This window comes from Neopsephotus bourkii, unplaced genomic scaffold (genome assembly GCF_033783945.1).
Source record: "Neopsephotus bourkii isolate Nb327-2 ecotype Australia unplaced genomic scaffold, CSIRO-AGI_Nbou_v1 NB_1792, whole genome shotgun sequence".
Classification (NCBI taxonomy): Eukaryota; Metazoa; Chordata; class Aves; order Psittaciformes; family Psittacidae; genus Neopsephotus; species Neopsephotus bourkii.
This window is the reverse complement of record NW_026902266.1, coordinates 6,467,338-6,483,539: the sequence shown is the minus strand read 5'-3', so window position 1 is coordinate 6,483,539 and position 16,202 is coordinate 6,467,338. Positions and strand designations below refer to the sequence as shown.

At 47.0% G+C, this 16,202-nt stretch overlaps 1 protein-coding gene and 1 long non-coding RNA gene across 2 annotated transcripts in view; both read left to right on the top strand.

The window, feature by feature from the left end:
- The window catches only part of LOC133206467 (uncharacterized), a 232,818-nt gene that overhangs the window by 181,047 nt on the left and 35,569 nt on the right, over positions 1-16,202 (top strand). The gene's annotated exons all lie outside the window — the stretch shown is intronic.
- Positions 8,972-14,242, top strand: INS (insulin). The gene is made up of 3 exons (XM_061380215.1): positions 8,972-9,076; positions 9,626-9,829; positions 14,003-14,242. Exons 2-3 carry the CDS (start codon positions 9,643-9,645, stop codon positions 14,137-14,139), a joined length of 324 nt encoding a protein of 107 aa, XP_061236199.1. The 5' UTR covers positions 8,972-9,076; positions 9,626-9,642; the 3' UTR covers positions 14,140-14,242.

Below are 16,202 nucleotides of genomic sequence, written 5' to 3'. Positions count from 1 at the left end.
ATGTGGAAAATGGTCCCTTGTTTGCAGATGAGCTGATCTAAGCCTTTCTTTGCCAAGATATTACCAATTGCACAATTATGCTTGGAACAGTAGTTGGGAGGTCTCTTTTAAATAGTAACACACCAGGGGGTTTGCCTTTGCTACGTGCTTCGTCTCCCAGCATTTCTCACTATTTCTGTCCAGTTCCAGTAATGCTGGCCATGTAGGAACACCGGTGTGTGCACTGTGCCTGGTAACATGGTCTGGTTTGCATGTAACCAGGCTATGCAACCCCAATCCTAAATGTGTCGAACACCCTTCTTGGAGTAACCCTGCTTGCTTAATCATACGGGCTGTTTTAGATGACCCAAGGCATCTGCTACATCCATGTGGGAGTGGTGGATGGCATACTGGATGCCCAGGAAGTGGAATGCACCCCCGGAGACCAGAAGAGATGCCCAAGGCCACATAAGTATTTGCTACTCCAGAGTTATCATTATGTTTCAGGAAACTAATTCCAGTCACTGCTGCTAACTTGGCTTTGACATGAAAGCCGTGCTCTTTCTCTGGTTAAATCCCTTCCAAAATCATGGACAGAAGTAGGTTAATGCATCGTCTGCACAGGTCTGGACCAGGCATGCAGGCACCCCAACACCCTCTGAGAGGGAGTTTCCTAATTTAGGGCTTGTACCGATACCCTGTATCTTCACAGTGTTGTTAAAGTGTTACAGCTGTAATGAATTCATCTTCATTACATACTTGGGAAGTAGAGGAGTACTCTTGTCCCTGTAAAAGGCTGACAGATAAAAGAAGGCAGAGAATCAGAGAGACTCAGACCAGGCACAGAGCCTGAAGAGTAATTACATGCCTAAACAGCTTTGGGAAGAAGCGTCTAAGTGGCAGATCTGGGGCTTGAACCTCTGTCAGCCCCCTCAGGACCAAATCTTTCTTCTTGTGTGTGATGGTAAGGATCAGAAGAACTCAATTATTTACAAATCCTGTAGCCCCAGGTATGCGCACACACACGCACTTCCCCCCGGAAACAGGAACTGATTTGGATAAGGCTGTGGCTGACCTGAGCTGTCATTTGTACTTCTAATCCAGCTCGAATCAGACTTGTTTTTTTCCCCCAGGGACCAGACAAGGTACTGCTCTTTCCACTGCAAAAAATTTGTTTTCAGTTCTCCTACACTTTTTCATTAAGGTGTTTTTGGAAAATACAGGTTTTCTAGGGAAAAGAGGACCTCTGACATTTTTTCTGGCATGGCTGAAAGCAGAAAATATCTGAAATGCCTTGAAAACTGATCAGGAGGAGGGGAGGTGTTGCCTTTTTTTTTTTTTTTTTTTTTTTTTTTAACTGAATAGAGACATTTGCAGAAATTAGGTAAGGGATTTAAAACCCTATGTGGCTGCACCCCAGAGGAGCTACCTTATCCTTGCAGCACTCTCATTGTTGGTTGGTGGTGGCAGGTCAGTAAAATGAGTGTTTGGAGATCAGACATTTTTCAGAGTTCCAAGTGTGTCTTTCAAATGAATGAGGGTTTCTTGATGTCTCTGTTAATTAATTCACTTAAACCATCTTGTACATGGTGTATATCACCCTGGAGCAGCTTGAGCACATGCACATGCTGATCTCTATACTGCAAGCCTCCCTGAACCCTGTATGTCCCAAAGTGGTGGGGCCCACCCAGACTCTTTGCTCATATTCTGTATCCTCTCCTCCAGAACTGTAAAGGGTTTGGTCCTGATCTAAATTTCCCCAAACCCAAAATACTCCCTCCAGCACAAAACAGCCACTATCATGTGTTTCTGTACGCGATGTTCAGAGGTTTTGCTTGGGATGGAGCAACTGGTTTTGAAGCTCATGTGAAACGTAGGTTTGAATTAGACCTGAACCACAGTGATGCAAGACAGGCTCAGTGGTGAGCTCCAGCATTTGATAGCGTCAAGGCCCATCCTCACTGATTTTCCTGGAGAGCCAATGATGCAAGCATCTGTTTTTTCACTCCTAATAGTTCTACTTGGTCTCTTTGCCATTATTTTCTCTAGGCACAGCAGGGTAAATTGATCTACAAAATATTTGCAGGGATGGTGGAGGATTAAGTCTCTCACACAGATAACTCAATGCAACAGTTATTATGGAGAGAAAAACAGGGTGGGGTAAGGGAGTTGTTCATTTTCCTTCCACTAAGGTCAGCCTTAAATAACTCTCCCACCTCCCCTGGAGTCTGAGACAAGATAATAAAGACAAAAATGTCAGAGCAAAGCACGGGGCCCCTCTATTTACAGCAAAGGCCAAATCGCTAACCAACAGATTGGAGTTCACATTCTAAACACCGATAAGCGGCAACTTTGAATTAACAGCCCCGGCTCTTCCACTGCTGTAAATCAGCCTGACCCCGACTGCCCGCAGCACCCCAGTGCCTACCCCCAGCCAGGGGCTCCCCAGCAGGAGAAGGAGGCTGCAGTGGTGGGCTCACCCCTCCCAGCCCCTGGAGATCCCTGTGCCTGGCTCCAAACACCCCCAGCCTTCCCCTCCAAAGCCCCCTAATACTAACAAGCCTTATCAGTAGGATTTACACCTCCTTGTCTAGGAACCCATAGGCAAGCCTTACAGACCAGTTAGGGGTGTGCATCCAAATCCTTAAAGTAGCTCTAAGTGCTCAAAACAATCCACTTACCCGGTGATAATTAATGATATCGGACTTGGGAGTCCCCATGCTTTGGCAGGGGAGATCACAGCACTCTACTGTGGGGTCCAGCCAACCATGAGCAGGGAGGGTGTCAACCCTTCTGCAAGTCCTCAGCACCTCCCAGCCCTGGAGGAGCATCCTAGGAGTGAGGAATCACCAGTGTAGCTAGTGATAACACCAGGAAGATGGATACCTGAGTGCAGCCACTGCTCACATGAGCAGCGGTGGGTTGGGTTTATTTGTTGCTGGATGCTATGTTCAGAAAGGCCCTTTGGCACAGAGCTGTGCTGATCAGCAAACACCAGTTCCCATGTGGGTGATGCTGTGGGACTGAGGGGGAAGGAGGAAGAAATTACAACTCCTGTCTCAGGTCCCAACCCAGCTGGAGGCATCCAGAGTGCTGAAGCTCAGACCACCCTGTGAAAGAGAAGGAGTGAAAGACACCTCCAAGCTACATGTCCTGGAGAAAAGTGACACCTGGGGACAGTGGCATCAGGGCAGTGTTAGCCAAAATCTCCAAATACATCTTCATAGCAAAACAAAGGCTTTTAAAGTTAAGTTTATTCCAGAAAACAGGGTCTCATGTTTAAACTAGACATGAAGCATGGTGCAAGAACGCATACATTATTCCACAATGTCCTGTTACAGTATCACTTCCAGATCCCAATTTTATCATTGGGAAACTGTGTCAGATGTCCACAGCACATCCACAGCTGTGGAGATGAGCAGGGGCAGAAAACACAGAAGCAACATGACCATTTATTTTCAATTCCTGAGACCACTTTACAGCAGGGAACAAATCCAGTCTGAGCCACCGAAAACCATTCCTTCATTTTCTGGCATTTCTCTCTTTACCACTTTGCTGCCTCAGCTGGTTTTAGCACCCATCACTTCCTGCTATGTCTGCTGCTCTCTGGTGGCCTGCCCATGCTTTCCAGCATCATGACCGAAGACCAGGTCTCCTTCCCTATTTTACCAAAGGCTTATCCAAGTCATACATGACTTTGTTTTCCAAGTGGTGCCTGTGATGCCACCTGCTGTGGAAGCCATGGTGGTGACACCATGAGATTTTAGTGCCTACAGTTACGGACGCTGGAAAAAGCACCCTGAGGGACTAATGGCCCCTCTCATGGTTGCTCCTGAGGGCCAGGTCAAGAGCCTATTTGATTGCTCTTGTGGACTTCTGCGATGTGAAGAAGGACAGATATGGTATCAGTGCTGAAAATGTGTATTTTTTAATTGGTGCTGACCAAGTTACTTTTCCAGCACTCCTCCACTCCAAAAGTTATTTGTTACTTTTGTTGTTCATTACTTGTCCTCTAGCAGTGTGTCATCACCTCTTCTAATGTTTCTCTATCTATGCCAAGGATTACTTTTGGGCCATTAATAGCCACAGATTTCATCTTCTCCTCATTGATAAACAAACTGATTTGTTCTGCTGAGTCTGCTAATAGCTGTGTCTAGGAACTATTAGCAGCTCTTAGGTGCTATTTTCTCCTCTACCTTCTCAAAAAATATGCAGCCAGTAATATTTTAACAGTGTTAAAAGAAGCATACGTGTTTTTTCCATCTATATTTATAACCTTGCGTATGCTTTTCCTGAGATGGATGGGAAAGATTTTGGGGAGCTTTACTGTAGAGGTCATTAAATTTGGTGTATTTTGCTTGGGTAGCTGTACTTGTATAGAGATTTGAGCCTGCAGAAGCCAGGGAGGCCTGAGCAAGGTGCAGTCAAACCGATTTGCATGTTCCAGGGTCCCCAGTGATCTGGACTAGAGAAGGTCAGCATTTACCTGCCAAGAGGTGTGATGTGCTCAGGAGGGGTGCCCAGAGGGCTTGGGTCACAGCAGGCTATTCTCAGAGCCACAGCACACCTGAGAAACTCCCTTGTCTTCTAATGAAAGCTACTGAGTCCTTGGAGCTGCGCCCTGGAGCACCTTTTACCAGTCAGCTGCATCTCCAGAGATGTGGATGTACTCCGGACCCTCTGCTGTTAGCAGCTAATTCAAAGTGGGTCAGACCTGGTTGGTTACACTGGGCTTTGGATTACACCCTCCATTTTATGAATCAATCCTTTGTGCTCTAAGTGACAAGATAATGTCCCTGGCCTGGAAGAACCTGGAAAATTGTGAAATCCACGGTCAGGCAGGAGCATCTCCCTTGTGCCTGATGTCTGGCAATGTGACATGCCACATGCCCTGCACGCAGGAGGCCACCAGGATTAGTTTGTAGAAGAAGCTGAGATTACTTGTATCCCAGTGAGTGGCTCCCTTCTCTGCTTGCACAATGCCCCTTTTAACCAAGGGCATCTCTCATTGTGTGTCTCCAGATAAACCACGGAGCCTCACCCTTTGCAATAGCAGCCACCTCTCCCTCTGGAGGCCATGGCAGCTGCCCCACCTGCCGCATATCTTTGCAAGCATCACAGGATTTGGTTGTGATTATGGACCCTCTTTGGTTCACATTCTTGCCCTTCAAACTCACAACGCTGCCACTCCATGGGTGCTTGGACAGGCCAAGGGGAGCAGAGCTGCTGGAAACCACACAGAGACAAGGAGTACCAAGGATGCCAACTTCCCCACTCCATGCCATGCTGCCAGCTATGAGCAGAGCAAAGCCTGGAGGCAACAAGTGCTGGGTCCCCAGTTACCTGTGCCATGTGAAAAGCTACATTTCTGTAGCTCAGACAGCCCATATGCTTGAATACACTGTCCCAGCTACACATCCCCAGCTATCGGTGTCACCTCCCAGGTGCTGTAACTCCCAAAAGCTGCTCTTGGGCATGCAGACTCCTCTGGGTGCCTCAGGCTGCTGGTGCAGCACAGGGGTGCATTGGCAGGAAGTGCCTCCTTGGTGTGTCCTGTGAGAATGTTTGTTTCACAAGTCACCAAATTTGCCCTGTGGAGAAAAGGAGGCAGGTGGTCGCTGCCATGTTGCTCTCTGCTCTGCTTTCCCGGCAACACACATCTGGGGATGGGCAGAGCAGCCTCAGTGGTGGCTGCGGAGTGTGAGAGCAGTGGCATGGGGTGCCAGTGGAGTTTTGGAGTTCCTGGGTCCTTCCAAGAACTTCCTTGCCTCCAGACCTGACCTTTGCTGTCAGTAAAACTTGCACAAACTTGTAATTGTTAACTAGTTCCCCTGTAGTGGGCTTGTTATTTTTTCAGGATAGGGTTCGAAAATGCTAGACATCTACAGTAGTAAAGATTTTATTGTGCTGGCAACGGACTGTAAAACTTGATTACATGACACTGGGGATTGCCTAAACCTTGTTCCCACTGACGCAACCACTCGGGACTGGGGGGATGCGAGTGAAGGAGGTGGCTTCAAGTCACGTCTGGAGGTGGTTTAGCACAAAGGGCAGGAGTCAGGAGCAGCCCATTCCTACCCAGCCGCTCCCACCCTTTGGCCAAGTGAGCCCATCAGGAACCATCTGAGGGGGGTCACGGGAGGCATGCATAGCTGAAACAATGCATGAGTGTTTAGGTGGTCACTGCCTAATCACATGAAACACATAAGGAAACCCACCCTGGAAGGAGTGAGCTGAGATTTTTCTGTAGGAAAAGCTTTTCCATCAAGAAACAGGCTCCCTTGTTGGCCTTCTCTCTCAGTTCACTGCTGACATGGGAGGTTTCCCCTCTAAGAAAAACTTTTCCACAGTTTATATCTGTTTTATATCCATTTATATCACTGACAGCATTTTTCGTATTCCAAAGGACCATTTATGGTAGGAAAATACAGTTTCCAATAAATAATCAAAGTGATCGTATTTTTGAAGGGGGAAAAAAATCATAGTAGGAAACTTCTTTTAAAAAAAACCCAAAATGGTTCTTGCTAAACTTAGAGCCAGTGTGATATCTTTTTTCCTTACAGTAAATCTTCTGGCTTATTTCTGCACCCAAACTACAGCGAGCCAAGAGGAATTCCTGAGCGCTTGGGTACAGTCAGTCCTTCCCCTGCTGGGCCATGCTGCAGAAATGCCATGAGCTTTTCAAAGCTACCTCCAGTATTTAGTTAGCCAAAAGTAAGAGAAGCAATAGACTTGGCACTTCTAACACAAAATAAAATAGCCATTTTTGTTATAAGAGTGGGGTAAGCCCCCAGGGAATGGGGAAGACTAGCAGTGAAGCTGCCCAGAAGGGAGAAGATAGTGGGTAGAAGAGTCTCCTTACAGAGTCCTACTGTTAATGAAACATGAGTTCAGGTGAGCTCAGGTAATGTTCAAAAGTCCAAGAAGGGAAACCTTGAAGGACATATCTCAGCATGTCAGGGAACATCCTGCTCTGGAGCCTTTCCAAGTTCACCGCTGGACAGAGGTCTATTGAACCTCACGCAGTGTGGTGACCACAAGAAAATGACTGCTACGGGGATCTGTGGGGTGATTCTCTAAGTTGTTCCCGTCATGTGAGATGGGTGGGGGCTCTTTGACCTGGAGTAAATGTGAGTAGCACAAGGCTTTTTCCTGGCTGTGACAACCTACTTCAATTGGGGTAAAATGCCAGGCTTTATCTTGTGTGGCTGCTAATTCCCCATCTTCTTCTGGTAGAAAGAAGGTCTGAGTAGGTGAATTCCCTGTACTCATATCTTGCTGAAACCCAAGACCCTCTTCATGGGTATACCACTAGGTCATTCAAGTACATTCAATATCTTTTTTGAGGGGGAGACAGAGATAATATTACACATAGTGCAGAAATGCTATTAACTCCAGTTGGGCATCACAACCTGGATTTATTAGCAGGAAGCCGAAAGACCTACATGCCAGGGGATGTAACTGATAACCTTGTCTCACATTTGAGCAAATGAATCCCCTCCCTGTATGCTCATCAGAGATTTAGCACTTTTCATGAGCCTTTTTGCAATCACAGTCATTTAGCAACCATATGATACTTCACACTTAAAGCCACGACAGGGACATATGGGACTTCTTGCCTCCTAGATGCTGATGGATGGAATTGCTTTGGCTACTCGAGAAATCAAGGCTCTGGTTTAAGTCCCAAGGCATTCCGCTGATTTCAGTGAACTTCCTTCTAATTTATACTGTGTATGAGGAATCAGGCTTATACTAAGTTAAACAAGCAGCAGAGATGAAGCAGATGAAAATGTCTACTTTTCAGGGGAGCTGAGCACTTGTCGTCTCAAAATCTAGAGGGGAAGTTTGAAGATCATCTCATCCCCAGCACTTAAAATGGCCCTTTTCAGGCTGGGAAAAACAAAACCAAACCCAACCCAAAACAACCCACAAACAAACATACTTTAAGCAGAAAAATGAACAAGCATATTGGTGACAGAAAAGTCAGGCACGGAGATATAAAAAAAAAATATATGGGGTAATGTTGTGAAAGAGACAGAGAAACCTAGATCTGTTGCCAGAATCAGACCTGTAAAAGCAGTGGACCACCCTGGTTCATTGAGTCCTCTTAAAAGTGAACTTACCAGCCAGAATGGAGATAATCAGCTATCTCCTGGCTTTCACTGGGATTTACCAGAAATATTTCTTGGTGTTAAAGATACAATTTCAGGCATAGCCCCAGAAAGAAAAGCCGAGCTCTCACTTGCAAATGGCAGAGACTCAATCTCTACTCTGTTTAATCCCAAACAGGAATTTGCAAGGGCACCTGGCAGATGAAGGGGGGGGACCTGTCTTTCAGTGGGTGGAGGGAGAAAGACACATTTTTTCACATACAAAACTTAAAATGCTCTAGCTATGGCACCATGCTGAGCTAAAATGACCACCCAAACGTCTCCTGCTAAATGCAGATGTTATTTCTTCCCCAGACCAAGCTGTGGATGCGTGTCTCTCACTGTGCACCACATGGCCAGTGAGTGGGGCTGCAGATAGCCTCAGCACAATAATGTGTTTTCCCTTCTTCTAACACCTGACAGTGGCATGGTCTCACAACAACTTGGTCCCATCGTTGCATACTTTCCAAGGTGATATAAATCAAACAGATTAACATGTTTGCCTTTGATTTTACATTTTAGAAACAGCTGTTGAGCTACCTCAATGCCAGCAGTGCCTATTGCCAGCATTAGTGTCATTAGCAATCATTGTGGCTGTAACAGCACCATTATCTCCCGCTAAAAGGGTCAGTGATGGCTCAGGACAGAGCTTCGGGGAAGCAAAAACAGGTCAGATGAAATGAGATGGAAACTGCAAACTGTTGCTTCTATCTTAACTTGCATGAGGATCTGTGGATGCTACCTAGAGGGAAATTAATGTGCACAACCAGCAGAAAATTTGGATAGAGTGTCATGGAGGAGGTGGGGCTCGCACTAGCTCTTGTGTTATTTGGGCTAATGTAAAGCATATAAATATGGGAAAGAGACAATAGGCATATTACTACCAACCAACCACTCTTCACCTCTCAGAGCAAACTTCTCTCCATCTCTTGCGGCCACTTCTTTGGGTAAGTCTGATTGCCACCCTTTTAGCTTCTACCTGTTTCTTAGAGCTGTTTTCTTAAGCTGGTGTAGCTGTGGTGGTGACAAGTGCTAGTTTGTTAGATCAAGTCTCCTCAGGTCTTTGAACACATTGGGCTGGTTTTGGGCCATCATCATAAGTAACAGGCCTTTATGACTTGTCAGAGAGGGGTGTTCCTCTGAAGGTCTCTGTTGATCTCGGCTCTCCTGGGCACGTGTGCTACAGGACTTGGTGGGATGGCTTTTCCAGTCCAGTTTGCCTTTTTGGAGAAAAACAGCAGGGAGGACAAGACTGACGTACATGAGCATGTGGATAGAGGTGGGCTTCTGGTTACGATCATTAGTCACTTACTGTGACTTGTAAAGCCTGATGCAGAAAGCTTTCCTTTCCCCTCAAACTAGGGCATCTTTATAAGGTCCATCTGATACTTTGGTCTCATTTTCCTGCCCAAGGAGTTGAAGGACATAATTTGCTTGATGACAACCAATTTCTTCCTCCTAGACCTCCCTGTGTCTCTTCTGCTTCTTAACCTTAGGCCTCACCCTGCTAGCCATGGCTCTCTGGATCCTATCACTGCCTCTCCTGGCCCTTCTTGCTCTTTCTGGCCTGGGGACCAGCCACGCAGCTGCCACCCAGCACCTCTGCGGCTCCCACTTGGTGGAGGCTCTCTACCTCGTGTGTGGAGAGAGGGGTTTCTTCTACTCCCCTAAAGCCCGACGGGATGTTGAGCAGCCTCTAGGTAAGTGAAAGCAGTTGTATTTTATGTTATGCAAAATATAACAACCGCCTATCTTTGACAGTGACACCAGGAATGTCCTTGATGGGGAATTCCAGGAATACCTTTAGCATACCAACAGCATCACACTGCCAATGAAAAGCTCTTCAGGTTAAAAAGGCAGATGGGAGGGCAGGCAGGGAAAGAAGATTTATGAGGCAAAAGGAATTGTGCCTGAAAGCTCAAGCTCATCTATTTCTTTGTGTAGCCATTACACCGGCCTGGGAGCATTCATAGAAAATGAAGGTGGAAGGAACTCAGGGAGCCTCTATCTGCACCAAGACAGGATCAGTTGTCCCTATCCTATTCCTGATCCGTGCTTGTCTGGTGTGTTCCTAAAAACCTTCAGTGAGAAAGTTTATTCTGCCTCCTGAAACCACCTGTTCCCATGTTTAACTGACCTTCTTCTTGAGTGTTTCTTCCCAGTATCAAGCTGATCATCCCTTACCGTAAATTGTTTCTTGTCCTCTCCATAGTGGACATGCAGAAGACTCTAATCATTTCTTCTTTATGACTGCTTTTCAAAATATTTGAAGATGTTCCCATGTCTTGCTTTAACCTGCTTTCAGCTAAATCCCATCTACACACTCCCACTACCTTCTGAGGTCATATTTTCTAGATTTCTGTCCATGCGAATTGTTCTGCACTTGATCCACATCCTTACTGAGTGGTGATGATGCTTAGAGTAGCACACAGGATTCCAGCCGAGGCCTTGCTATTGCCAAGTAGAGTGAGAAAGCTGGAAGAACAATATTGCATGTTTTTCACACCATGTTACTGTCTACACAGACAGCTTGCTTTTTTCAAAGCAGCACTGCACTGTTGATTGACAGTGAACATTGCCTCCCTTGGATGCCCTAGCCTGCCTTCAGGTGGATCAGCAGTCCTTGAAGGACAGCTACCACAGTCAAACCTTCATCTTGAATGCGCAAGAATCTTCCTGCCTACCTTTAGTAAATTTCCCACTTCTTACTGAACAGCATCCCGTCTTTTCAGTGCTTTTACATTTTTTAAGGTAATTTTTAGTACTAATCTTGTTCTTCAAGAGGCTTGCAGTGCTCACAGCTTTATATCATCTCTTATTTTCTGATGGTGAAATGCTGGTGGAGGTGTTTTGGTTCCCCTTTTCAGGAGTCCTGGACCACTGACAAGTGTGAGCTAGGAGGTAGGAGGAGATGACAGACATGCCTGCACACCCTGTGGTACTAGGTCTCTGCCTCTGGTTCAGCACTTTGTGTCTGTGCAGCAACACAGGTAGGATGAGGCAGCCCAGAGAGCTCCCCTTCAATAAAGTGTTTGTATCTAAGTGGGGCCAGGACCTGTAATGCTCCAGCTGTAAAGCAAGGATAATGTCTATCCTAGAGATGGACACTACAGCTCCTTTAAGCTTTGGCTCCTGTAAGAACCCAGCAAGCACAAGGGTTTTTCATTATTTGTTTTGAATAGCCAGCTGGGCTGTTAGTTGCTCCTTTCCCTGATTGTTTGCTTCTGAAGACCACCAGGAGTGGGTTGGAAATTTTGTTATCCAAATTCTCTGAATACTGTATGGAGAATTTAATTAAGACCAACCAGTTTGGAAGTGTTTGAGGACTCTCTGGGTTTGTTTCCAGGACTTTTGACTGAGCCACCAGTTCTTTGTCACAGAAGCTGGTTGTGTTTAGTCTGCTCACAACCAGCTTGAAGGATGAAGACAAGTAAATCACAAAACATTACACAGTTTCACAGTATGCTAGAGATTGGAAGGGACCTCAAAAGATCATCTAGTCCAATCCCCCTGCCGGAGCAGGAACACCTAGATAAGGTTACACAGGAACGTGTCCAGGCGGGTTTTGAATGTCTCCAGAGAAGGAGACTCCATAACCTCCCTGGGCAGCCTGTTCCAGTGTTCTGTCACCCTCACTGAGAAGAAGTTTCTTCTCAAGTTTAAGTGGAACCTCTTGTGTTCCAGTTTGTACCCATTGCCCCTTGTCCTATCATTGTTTGCCACTGAGAAGAGCCTGGCTCCATCCTCGTGACACTCCCCCTTTATATATTTATATACACTAATAAGGTCACCCCTCAATCTCCTCTTCTCCAAACTACAGAGATCCAGCTCCCTCAGTCTTTCCTCATAAGGGAGATGCTCCACTCCCTTAATCATCTTAGTTGCCCTGCACTGGACTCTCTCCAGAAGGTCCCTGTCCTTCTTGAACTGAGGGGCCCAGAACTGGACACAATATTCCAGATGAGGTCTCACCAGGGCAGAGTAGAGGGGAAGGAGGACTTCTCTCGACCTACTAACCACCCCCCTTCTAATACACCCCAGGATGCCATTGACCTTCTTGGCCACAAGGGCACAGTGTTGGCACTTGGTCACTCTGTTGTCCACTAGGACCCCCAGGTCCCTCTCCCCTACACTGCTCTCTAACAGGTTGTTCCCCAACCTATACTGGAACCTGGGGTTGTTACTGCCCAGATGCAGGACTCTACACTTTCCCTTGTTATATTTCATCAAGTTATTCCCCGCCCAGCTCTCCAGCCTGTCCAGGTCTCGCTGGATGGCAGCACAGCCTTCTGGCGTGTCAGCCACTCCTCCCAGCTTAGTGTCAGCAGCAAACTTGCTGATAGTACACTCAATTCCCTCTTCTAAATCATTGATGAATATATTAAATAATACTGGTCCCAGTACCGACCCTTGAGGCACTCCACTAGATACAGGCCTCCAACTAGACTCCGCCCCATAGACTACAACTCTCTGGCTTCTCTCCTTCAGCCAGTTCACAGTCCACCTCACTACCTGATCATCCAGACCACACTTCTTCAATTTAGCTGTGCGGATGCTGTGGGAGACTGTGTCAAACGCTTTGCTGAAGTCAAGGTAGATCACATCCACCGCTCTGCCATCATCCATCCACAGTGTTATTTCCTCATGAAAGGCTATGAGATTGGTCAAGCATGACTTCCCCTTGGTGAAGCCATGTTGACTGCCCCTCATAACCCTCTTGTCCTTGATATGCCTTAAGATGGCACCAAGGATAAGGTGTTCCATCACTTTCCCAGGGGTGGAGGTGAGGCTGACTGGTCTATAGTTACCCGGGTCCTCCTTCTTGCCCTTTTTGAAGACTGGAGTGACATTTGCTTTCCTCCAGTCCTCAGGCACCTCTCCCATTTCCCAAGACTTGGTACATTGACTAGCTATTTCCTCTTCTACTTAATGTTGGACTAAATCTTTCCTAAATTTTTCCCCTAGCACACTAGCACAATGATTTCTTGTTACTCTTGTGCCTCATTCCTTGCGTCACGTTCTGGGGGCTTGGGGATTTTGCATCTTGTGCTGTATTTTCATATTGCCCTAGAAACCACATCTCATTCTTGCTTTCCATGCATGTTCTTTTTTTTTTTGTTATGGTGTCTTCTCTCCCTACAGGAAAAATCACTGGTTTATTTGCCATTTTCTGTATTTTCGTTGGACAACTAAAACCTGAACAGTTCTGTTCACAAGTTTTCCAGGTCCCACCAGCAAACGAGGCATTTTGTTGAGTTTTGTCTATATCCAGATACCCCAATTCACCATTCCTTCTAAAACTTCGTCCCCAGCTGTTAAAATGGACATACACATTTTTTTTGCCATCAGCTCAAAGCTACATCCAGACAGCCAAGAGGAACAGCCTGTTCAGGGAAATGCATCCAGCCCCAGGACTGGCCTGTCCTTGCAATCCCAGGGACATCCCAGTTGTTTGCCTTGGCTCCCTGAAGAGAGGGTAACTGCCTGAGATGGGGATGCAGTCCCAAGCAACTCATCTCTCTGGAGCAGAATGGCCCATTTTATCATCCTACTTACTTGCTTCTCACCTCAGGGAGGGTGTAGGGTTTCTCTTCTCTACACAGATTGCTCAGTAAAGCTCCTGTATCCCTTTGTACCTCTTGCTGCTACCCACTCCATAGGAATCTGGGCACCATAGGATTACCTTGGGAGAGGAAACACAGAGCCTGAAGGTGCTACATCAGCATCAACACAAGGAAACTTTTGCAAATCACTTTTCTAGCTAACTCTGGCTTAAAAATCTGGTGTCTTCAAAAGGGGGTGTCTGCAGGACTCAGCATCCAGAGGTGATGTTTTGTGATGTCCCATGGCTTACCCTTTTTTTTGCCCGGCAGTGAGCGGTCCTTTGCATGGTGAAGTAGGAGACCTGCCCTTCCAGCCAGAGGAATTTCAGAAAGTGAAGCGAGGGATTGTTGAGCAATGCTGCCACAACACCTGCTCCCTCTACCAACTGGAAAACTACTGCAACTAGCAGCAAGGCCAGTGGCAGGGAGCTTGCAGGCCACAGGTAGAAACATGCACTTACGCTACTGCACCTTCAAAGCAATTGAATAAATGTTGTGGATCTATTTTAAGGACTGTGCCAATTCATGTGTCTGGGTCTTGGGGTGGGGAAACTGATGTTTAATTTAGGGTGTTGTCCTCTGTGTTTGGATAAGGCAGTTTTAAAAGGTACTGGAGCCACCCATCATTTCACACTATCCTTCCGCCATCCAAATGAACTCCCTGGGAGGGAGGAAAGGAGGAGGATTACACAGCACTAGAGTGGGTACACATTGCACCCAGAACCTCTAATGCTGGGGAGACAAGGAGGAGAGGGCAAAGAGGTTTGAATGAGGTTTCTCTTTCCAGGGAAATGTTACAGGGAAATATCTGTGGCAATATCATGCTGATCAACTTCCTGCAGTTCGCAGCCCAAATATAGCCAGGCAGCTGGGAGACCAAACTTCCTCAGCTGCGTAATGGAAACAGTTCAGATTAAGCAAAGAATGAAGTCACCTATTAATTGTACCCAGAAAAATCATGGATGACCGCCATGACCAATTTAGAAAGTGTGTCCAGTTCCCCCTTCTGCTTGTGGCAGGCCCAGGCAGACTCCCTGCTGTGGGATGTGCTTGTCATTCACAATTACTTGACAAGTCACATACAGAAAGCCAGTTTAACCCAAAAGGAGTTTTGAGTGTATTGGTCAAGAGCTGGGCACCTCAGGGCAGCATCCCTGTTTCTGTTGATGCAAACTTCTTTCAAGTAACTGCCCCCAGAATCTCTGCCTTCTGAGAGAGAAAGCTGCCATGGAATGCCACCTGCCTGGGAGGGGGGGGGCCAGAGAGTGTGGGGAAGGGTCATGTCCCCTCTGCTGAGGGACTCCTGGGCCAGTGTAGTGGAAGGTCCGTGCAGGAGGTCCCTGTGGGATGGGTGCAGTCTGGCAGAGGTGGCAGCAGTGACCAGGGCTGCGTTTTGCTGGTGGCAGATTTTAAAAGCTGACCTGAGAGGAAGCTGTGATTTTGACAGCCTCTATTCCCCGGCTAGACCTGACTGTTTCAATTGGAGCCGTGCAAATGGAAGCTGCCATCTCACCCCTCCCAGGATGCGTTGCTTCTGCTCCTGTTATGAGCACAAAACTGACAAAAGCACTGCAAAGAGGAAGAGCAGCTGGAAGAGCTGTTGAGGAAACATACCCATAAAATAGGTAGGAAATCAAAAAGCACCAACAGTGGTGACCCTCCATATGGGTTCCCTTAGTGCATCCAACAGTCTGTGACAAGGACCCCCTCCTGCAGCTGCCACACCAGTGTTGCTCTGCCAGTGCTCCTCCCTCTTGACCACCCTTCCACCTCTCTCCGTTGTCCCTTCTTCTGGGCCCTGCCAAATATTCCCAGTAGCACAGCTTGCAACTATGACAGGCAGCCTTTGGCCAAAATCTTGTGGTTATGAAAGATGGCAAGATGCTTGCTGTTTCTGAAGTACTTGGCTCCCACCGAGTAAGTCTCACAGCATGCAGTTCTGGCAGTTTCTAAAGGGGGCTCCCTAGAAACAATTCTCCTACCTGTCCTGGTGCCCCATGAGATCAATGTGTTACTGGTGTGTTTCTGCAGTGAGAATAGCAGAGACAATGCTCATGGTAAGATCACCATCATATTCAACGTGTAGCAGAGTTCCAGCAATCCCATACGTCTGTCCACTGCAAGGAGATGCCACTCTGATCCCAAGGGCAGAACGTCAGGTTCACTTACATGGCCTGAAGGGAAAGGGCATCCAAGAGAAACGCTCCCCTCCACAGCTGAAAACCCAAGACTTGTTGGAGTCACCCACACTTGTCCTGCCTCACCTCGGACCAAGAACCTGCACTCAGCATTAGGGGTCCATGGAAAGCAAGGGAGCAGAGAAACTATTCTGAGACAAGACTGAGAGTCTCTAGTGCAAATCTGAGATTTCCATCCATACATAGCTAACAAAAATTGTACAGGTCTGCTGATGCGAAACGTTGGGAGTATGAATACTGCTCCTACACCAGGAGCAGCCTTACATGCCTGA